This window comes from Trichechus manatus, unplaced genomic scaffold (assembly GCF_000243295.1).
Source record: "Trichechus manatus latirostris isolate Lorelei unplaced genomic scaffold, TriManLat1.0 scaffold00076, whole genome shotgun sequence".
Taxonomy (NCBI): Eukaryota; Metazoa; Chordata; class Mammalia; order Sirenia; family Trichechidae; genus Trichechus; species Trichechus manatus.
The window spans coordinates 12,462,825-12,471,713 of record NW_004444012.1 but is presented as its reverse complement, the minus strand read 5'-3'; the positions used below and the strand labels follow the sequence as shown (position 1 = coordinate 12,471,713).

Genomic DNA, 8,889 nt, shown 5'->3' with positions numbered 1-8,889 from the left:
GCATATGGATATTATCCTATCACTGACAGCATTGTACTTCAGGATAGATCCTCAAATGTTCTTTTTGACAATAAACATGATGCCATTCTTCTTCAATTTGTCATTCCCGGCACAGTAGACCATTCAACTGTCTGATTCAAAATGGCCAATACCAGTCCATTTCAGCTCACTAATGCCTAGGATATTAATCTTTATGCGTTCCATTTCATTTTTGACGACTTCCAATTTTCCTAAACTCATACTTCGTATGTTTCATGTTCTGATTATTAATGGATGTTTGCAGCTGTTTTTTCTCATTTTGAGTGCTGCCATATCAGTAAATGAAGGTCCCCAAAACTTTATTATATGAATGTCATTAAGGTCAACTCTACTTTGAGGAGGCACCTCTTCCCCGGTCATATTTTAAGTGTCTTCTAACAGAGGGGTTCATCTTCCGGCACTATATCAGACAATGTTCCACTGCTATTCATAAGGTTTTCACTGGCCAATTTTTTCAGAAGTAGACCGCCAAGTCCTTCTTCCTAGTGTGTCTTAGTCTGGAAGCTCCACTGAAACCTGTCCACCAACAGTGATCCTGCTGATATTTGAAATACCAGCGGCATAGCTTCCAGTATCACAGCAACATGCAAGCCACCACAGTATGACAAACTGACAGATGCATGGTGTATTTTTTCAATAGGTAGCTTAAAATATAAAATAAGGGCAATGTAAAAGAGATTAATTAGCTTAAAACTCAGTGAGTCAAGGACTAGAGTAAGTGCTGCAAAAATTCAAAAGAAGACAACAGTCACTGCCCTCAGCATTTCTTTTATTAACGTCTAAGCCAGTGGTTCTCAAACTTTAGCATAGATCAAAATCACCGGAAGGGCTTGTTTAAAAATAGATTGCTGACCACATCCCCAAAATTTCTGATTCAGTAAGTCTGGAATGGGATCTAAGAATTTGCATTTCTAACAAGTTCCTGGGTAATGTTGACACTGCTGGACCAGGGATCACTGGATTACTTCGTTGCCTTACAAATAAACTTAACATCATAGTTTTAAATTCATGTTATTGGTCTTGTCCTGATCTTTATCTTAGGGGAGTAAACTATGAACGGGAAACCCACAAGAGTATAGACATAAAAAAATGTGAAAAGACAATGAAACTATACAAATGAAAGAATACTTCATCTATTTGGACCTCTGACCCAGCAATTTCAGCCATGTACACTACCTATAAACACAAAAGCAATCACTGAGATTGAGAAAGAATCAAACAGCCAGAGGAGGCAAAGATGTACTGTTACTTCTGATTTTTCTGCCATAAAAAACAGGAGTGGGGTGGGGCAGGCCGGTGGGGGGGGGCTATAAAAATCCGGAAACAAAGAAATGGCAACAAAAAAACAAAGAAGAGATATGAAGACAAAACATCAAATGGGATTAGGAGGGCAGCAGAGATAGACTTGATGTGAAAATGGATAAAAATCTGACTCATTATTGGAGAAAGAGATATGCAACTGAACAGACATGGCATTAAAGAAAAAGAAAATAAAAGTGAATAAATTATTCAAAAGTGTGGGGTAATTCACTGAAAGGACAAGCTAAGCCCTAGAAACCTAAATAGCTCCTGTAAGGGTATTACTATACCATATTAAAGCACATTAATACCACAGCACTCTGTGAACATTAAGTATTTAAGAAATGAACCACGTATCCTTTTAGTAAATAAATGACTCTAACGTAGTACAACTGTTGTAAGCGATAACCCTGTCAACAAGAAAAAGTTCAAATGTGGTTGACTCACTCTATTTATCAGGGGAAAAAAAAGTATGTTAAACATTTTAGCAAAAGATTTCATAAAAATTGTATCAAAAAACAGTTCTGTCAATTAATGGGTAATTAACCAGAAATATCAATTATCCAGATATCTTTGACTTTTGCCAAGTGTTACTCCAAAAGAGAATCAAAGTCACATGAAAAATACGATCCCTTTGGTTGAATTCTCTAACAATTTTTACTTACAAGAGGGAAGATCTTCAACTTTCGCAAGGTCATTCTCCTCTATTCCAGGCATTCCTGCATCATCTCCTCGTCTGACTTGTTCTGTGCCAACAACAAAAATAAATATAATTCTTTATTTCTCCTTAAACAAATTAGAAACGTGTTCAAGGAACGTAGCAATCAATTCCTAAAGCAATAGGCTACACTGACTGAACATTTTTATATTTTGTTTTGGACACAGGTATAACTAAAATAACGTTTTTTTTTTTCCTCCTCTATCAAAGGATTCAAATTTGAAACAATACAGGCTAACATAAAACTGAACTAAAAGCGAACCAGTTTTATGATTGAAAATGTTCACTTCAAAATGGGGAGAAAAAAGTCAATATCCTATTAACAAAACAAAATAAAAATAATACCTTTCCCATGTGGACTATGATTGTTTGAAGGTTCTTCATTTTTATTTGCAGCATTCTCAGCTACTTTTGGAATATTTTTAGGTACTTCATGATCATTTACACCCAATTCATTCCCATCATTTGACTGAATCTTGTGGGCCTCTTGCTGTTAAATAAAGATTTGGTAACAGTAAAGATTTTTCAGTTTAAAATGTTAAACCATTGACACAACTATTAAATGTTCTGCAATAGTTCATCTTTTAAAATACATACTATGGGTCCAAGCTCTGAACACTTGGAAATGTGGGATATAACATTATTTTTCTATTAAGTTTTTATACCTGATACTGAAGTCAAAAAAATAACTAATACTTTCTAAAGCCTCTAATTACAGTAGATGGTCTAAAATATTAGGCAGAGTTAATTCTTTTTTGCTCTGTTGGTGGAGTGATTTGTAAGGTCAGCCTGCTGAGCACCGTCGGTCACGGTGAAGGCCTACATTTGGACATCATCCCGTGTACTGTCTGGGCCGGGTGGCTTCTCTGTAGACATATGCTGGAATCAAGCAGGATGGCAGACATTAGGTTGGCACATTGGTGCCCCCTCCAGTGTGATAAATGGCTATTGAGATTGTTACACTTTTCCCCAAGAGGAGACAATAAAGGTGAAAAACAGGCAAACTTCTTTCCAGGTGCACTGGCTACCCAAGCATACCACGTAACGGCGGGGCAATACACAGGTCAGTGCTCCCTCCAACTTGCTCCTAATCATTTCATTTCCTTGGAAACTTGAATCTTCAAGTATATGGATAGGCCTGACTCAGTGCTACTGGTGAGCCAGTTTTCTCTGTTATATTGGTTGAGTCGCTTCAGTGGAAAACTGGAAAGGAAAGGAGTCAAGAGCACACACTTGGGCTGCCGTACAGGTTCCTCGAGTTCATATTTAATGCATAAATAAATGTTCTGTAAATTCTAAAGCATTATGCAATGTAATTGTTGGTAATTTTATAAAAACAATAGTACTTAAAAATCTACAGGATATCTAGGAAAACAAGAACCAAATCTTTAGAATTTGTCACAACAAGGGAGAAGAAAGGGTGCTTTGATAATGAGGTATAGGTACTCCAGTGTATATGACAGACAAAATCAGCAACAATCGTTTGTGCCTTGCTTCATAGTTTAAAACTACTTTCATATCTACCCTACAGCAGAGATAAATTAATAGTTTTGGGAAAAACAAAACAAAATAAGACTGAGGCTTGAAAAAGTTAAATAAGTCGTCCAAGGTAACAAATTTGAGAACTGTGGAAAAGAGATTCAAACCATGGTCTTTCTGACTCCAAATCTCACACTTTTAATCATCATGTTATATTGCCTCACTATACATTTTCTGTGAGCTTGGTAGGCTAGAATCAATTTTTGAGAATGTAATCACTGTTGAGCAAAATGATCAACTGAATCTTTGTGCATGTCAATCTGAAGGCCAAGGATAAGGAAATCCATGAGGCACAACCTGAGCAGTCATTTGGTATCTCTGTGTCTTTTCACTGTAATACAATATCACAAGGCTATTTCTATAGTAGAGGAGCCCTGGAGGCACAATGGTTAAGTGCTCGGCTGCTAACCGAAAGGTCGGTGGTTAGAACCCACCAGTGGCTCCTTGAGAGAAAAGACCTGACGATCAGTTCCCGTAAAGATTACAGCCGAGGAAACCCTAAGGGGCAGTTCTACTCAGTCCTATAGGGTCGCTATAAGTCAGAATCGACTCAACGGTACACAACAATAACAATATTTCTATACTATTTCACTATTTTACAGATGTGGCTAAAACAGTATTAAACAAAAATTAAGAGTCAATAAGCTAGTGTTCAAAAATACTTTTCCATTTAAAATAGTTAACAAAGATGCTGTCCCTTTGATGCATTATTAATGACGGTACCTTTATGTGAATGGACAATATTAAATATTTTTAATAAAATAAGATGGCTTTCTATATGCAATGTTGGTGATCTGGTGAGAGGAACGTCTAATTTTTTTTAAATAAAAACTTTTTATTCTGAAATAATTTTAGATTTACAGAAAAGTTGAAAAGCTAATACAGAGAGTTCCCTTATACTCCTCACCCAGTTTCCCCTAATGTTAATATCTTGTATTACCATGGATTCGAACTGCCGGCATTTTGGTTAGCAGTCGAGCTCTTAACCACTGTGCCACCAGGGCTCCACTACCATGGTACATTCATCAAAACTAAGAAATCAACATTAGTACATTTTTATTAACTAAACTTCAGACGCATTTAGATTTCACCACTGTTTCTACTAAGTCTTTTTTCTGGTCCAGGATCAAACTAGGATACTAACTCTATTTAAGTGTTCAGGTCTCCTTAGTCTTCTCTGGTGTGAGACAGTTTCTCTGCCTTTGTAGCATGAAAGTAGTAAACAAATGAGCATGGCTGTATTCCAATAAAATTTTATTTAGGAACACTCAACATGAATTTCTTATAATTTTCACATGTCACAAAATATTATTATTCTTTTTATTTTTTTCAACCATTTAAAAACGTAAAAACCATTCTTAATTCGTGAACGGTACAAAAACAGGTAGCGAGCTGGATTTGGTCGGTGGGTTGTAGTTTGCCAACCTTTTCTCTAAAGTAATTTCCAAGATAAGCATGTGCTTGGTTAAAAAAAAAACAAACAAACACCTGAATACAACTTATGCTTGTTTCCTATAGCTAACACGGGGTTTGTTCCCATGAAAAAACAATTTGGATTTCACAGAATCAACTTGTCATAGCAGCTGAAGAACAGGGAATGGAAGGTGGGGAGTAGAGTTAGGCACCTCCATCCCTGTCTGGTCTGCTCCATTTAGGGCAGGAGACTGGTAGGGAGGGATTGGAGAGGATGTTAACTAATCATCTAAAAACAGGCTAGTACAGAAGAGCAGAGAGAGAGATAACTACCCTTGCCTGGGAAAAAGGGAAAGCTCTCCTCTGTCCTCTTTGGGGAGAATAGACAAGAACAAATTTACCCTGTTATTTATATACTGGACTTATAATGATACAATTGCTATAGTAAACCTTTCTTCCCCTTCCTTTTGTGTTCTACTACACTCTTTTATCTCCCCAGTGTCTTCATAATACCTTCTGGATGCCTTCAATGCCCCTGCTATGGTAGCTTACTCAGGCCTGCCTTCCTCCACCCAACCCATCTTCACATCTCTTCAAAGTAGACTGCAGATAAGCGGTCACTATTATGCTTGTAGATTTAAAAAATGAAAGAGAGAGAAAACGATACCTTCAATATCATATTATAAAACAGTGAGATAGTCAACAAAGGAAAACCAAGTTTCCTTAAGGTTCTCCTTCAGTCTTTTAAGTGAGATGCTAACAAAGAGCAAAACAAATACTTTTCACTATTTAATCTCCTTTATTTTAAATCACAAAACTTAATGCAAACCATGCCTAGTGAGATGAGATTAAAGGGTATAGAAAATGAATCATGTCCTCAATGGCTAGTAATCTTCAGGTAAACTCCCTCTATTTCTAGCAGAGCTTCCATAATACATAGCAACTTAAAATAAATAAATTAATATTCTGCCACCCCCAAAAATACGAATCAAAATTGATTATAGTGGTATTTCATTTCTGTTTTAAGAAAGGATCTCTGAATAAAGAGATTGATAATTAAGGACAGTTTCTCAATTTTTTTCAGTTTCTCAAATGCGTAAAAAGTAACTGATTTTCATTAAAAGTTACCCACTTCACAATCTGAGAAATAAATTAACATCAAAAATTATTTTTTAAAGTCAGATATTTTAGCTCAAAATTAGTTTTAAGAGTTGAGACTATATTTTTACAAGTGTCTGATGTACTCAGCAATGAAGCCTCTGCAAATTATTGCTGGAATGAGGCAGGTTATAATATGTAAAAATACAATATTTTATGATAAAAGTACATTATTTATATAACAAAAATACATTTTGATTTCAGCGTTTTTTTTTTCTTTAAATTACCTTTTGTTCTTGCAAAAACTGGTCTGCTAATTTTTTAATATTTTCTTCATGTTGTGCTCTTAATTCCTTGATCTGTTGTCCACACTGAAAACTAAATTACAAAAGATTTTATTGTCTTGAATTGGAAAGTCAAAGTTGTCTAGCAGATGACATACATTTACAAAGATAAAACATCCAGTTAACAGAGGCAAGTGGGCCGGGAAGGACAAACAGCAGACATGAAAATAGCTCAAGGTGAAAAAAAATTAAAAATATTTGAATCTTTCATAGAGGATAGAGAATACTGATAAAGCTAATAATTGAGAAAATAGAAAGACAAAAACAAATAGTTTTCTAAATTGCGTTTATAAAGAAAAAAGTATCAGAGCCAACTTGAACCACAGAGAGAAAAATACTGTAGAAGAGAAAAACCCTGAATGCCAGTAACATAAAGTAATGGATGAGAAAAGCTAAAACTGAGAGTTCACAAGGAGTGGAAGCAGGTGATTCAGCCAATAGTTAGTATTTTCAAATACAATAATAAAAGTCTAAACCATAAGAATGACAACAGGAATGGAAGAAACTAATAAAGTAGTGTCATCAAGAGAAAATGTAAAGGAATAAAACAGATAAAGATGGTGACAAATAGACCATTCATGCAAAAAGAAACAAATGGTTAATAAATACATAGAATGTTAAGTTTCATCATTAAAAATACCAAGTAAACTTCCGATCTGTACATATGGTATACCTTCTACCTATACTAGCAAAATTAAATTAGAATTATAAAAACCAATATTGGTAGAGCTATCTATGGGAAAACATCTACATTACAAATCAGTAAAATCATTTTAGAAAAGCAGCAATCTTTCTTTCATCTGTGCTATGGGAACAAAATTGATAAAACATTCTGTCTCAGGAATTCTACATTTGAGAATATACACCAATGAAATAACATAAGAGGGTGGAAACCCTTTTGGCATAAACATTTTTATAGCTCTGACAGTTACAATAATGAGAAAAGGAAAACTCATACGGTGGTCTAGCACTGGGGAGAGATTAAACAAACTTTGTTACATTAATATTCTAGAAGAACAGATTACCTCTAAGTACATTAAATGTTTAATCCTACAGACATATGGACATGTACTGAATACTGTTAGGTTAAAATACATACATATATATACACACATATATATATGTATGTGTGTATATATATGTAGATTCACACTGATAACCTAAGACACTAAGAAGTTAGTTAGCGATGGAAAAAAAAGTGCTTTAAAATACGGTGATCTTTCCTAATTTTTGGTGTGCAGATCTAAAACATACCTTTTACCATAAAACTGATGAAAGATATAGTAAAAGTTTTTAAAGAGTGATCACTAAAAAGGTCCTAAGAGGTTCCCCAACCTCATCGCCAGCTGAGTGTGGAGATGTGAGCAGGGGCAGAAGTGCAGAGCAGAAGAGGCACCGGCACTCTTAGGCCCCCTGCTACTCTCAGGACATCTTCCCGGGCTGGCTTCATTTCCTGGATGCCCCTCCAAGAGAACCACAGAATCTTCTTTCAGTCTTTGCCACATCTAATTCAATAAAACTCAGAGCTTTTAAGATTTTCTGTCTCACAATGAACCCAACAACACAGGCAGACCCAACATGCCTAGTAAGAGATATTTTCATGGTGTTTAACGTATCAAAACAAACAGGACTTGTGAAGTGGTGGGGTTTACATGGAAACAGGCCAGAAGAACTGTAGATATGCTTTGAACCCAGGTTATTTGCATCTTTTTAAATGACACATCAAACTATCAAAGACATTTTTATGTATCTGAAAAAAGCTCTCTGCATCTCTCATAGTCTTTTATAAAACAGGTAAGATTTTTAAGAAAGATATCAAAAATCACTCTTACGTTGGGGGGAGAAAAAGGATTTCAAAGAAGCATCTAAAGACAATAGAAAAGGAATTTAAAAGGCCTAAGAAAGTGAAAGAAAAGAAGAAAAAGAAACAGAATCCAGAAAGGAAGAAATGAATCAAGTCCAAAAGTTGGACGAGTATTTCAGATTCATACGTATTTGCTGCATTTAGCATCTTACCTCTCATATTCTAACCTCTTCACAAAGTAAGTATTGTTCTTCCTATAGTCCTGAAACTGGTCTTCTTGTCGAAGAAACTCCTGACGAAGCTCAGCGAGTTGCTCTATCCACACGAGGTAAGAACCAAAGGAATAAAGTTTACTCACTCTAATGCTTCCCATTGAGAACTTACAGATGTTTAAAAATTATACACTCTTCTCAATTCCTTTACTTATACTCTTAGGGAATTAAATTATATAATTAGTATCACATTTAATTGCCTTTTATAATACATGCATGGGCAACAAAATTTATTTTAAAAACAACATTGCCTCAGTGGCTTTCAGATCAATCTGAAATATAAAAAAAATTACACATTTTTTCCACATTTTGCTGACATAAATATATGTGTTGTGGAGACAGTACCAAAAAATGACCTATCTC

At 35.2% G+C, this 8,889-nt stretch overlaps 1 protein-coding gene across 2 annotated transcripts in view; it reads right to left on the bottom strand.

Annotated features, from left to right (window-relative positions):
- Positions 1 to 8,889, bottom strand: part of GOLM2 (golgi membrane protein 2) — a 98,888-nt gene that overhangs the window by 57,752 nt on the left and 32,247 nt on the right. For both annotated transcript variants that reach the window (XM_004380700.2, XM_004380701.2), the window contains exons 3-6: positions 8,467 to 8,569; positions 6,394 to 6,484; positions 2,402 to 2,546; positions 2,004 to 2,084 (exon numbers count right to left, since the gene is read on the bottom strand). In XM_004380700.2, the coding sequence (XP_004380757.1) occupies positions 2,004 to 2,084; positions 2,402 to 2,546; positions 6,394 to 6,484; positions 8,467 to 8,569 (420 nt within the window). The remainder of the gene's footprint in view (positions 1 to 2,003; positions 2,085 to 2,401; positions 2,547 to 6,393; positions 6,485 to 8,466; positions 8,570 to 8,889) is intronic.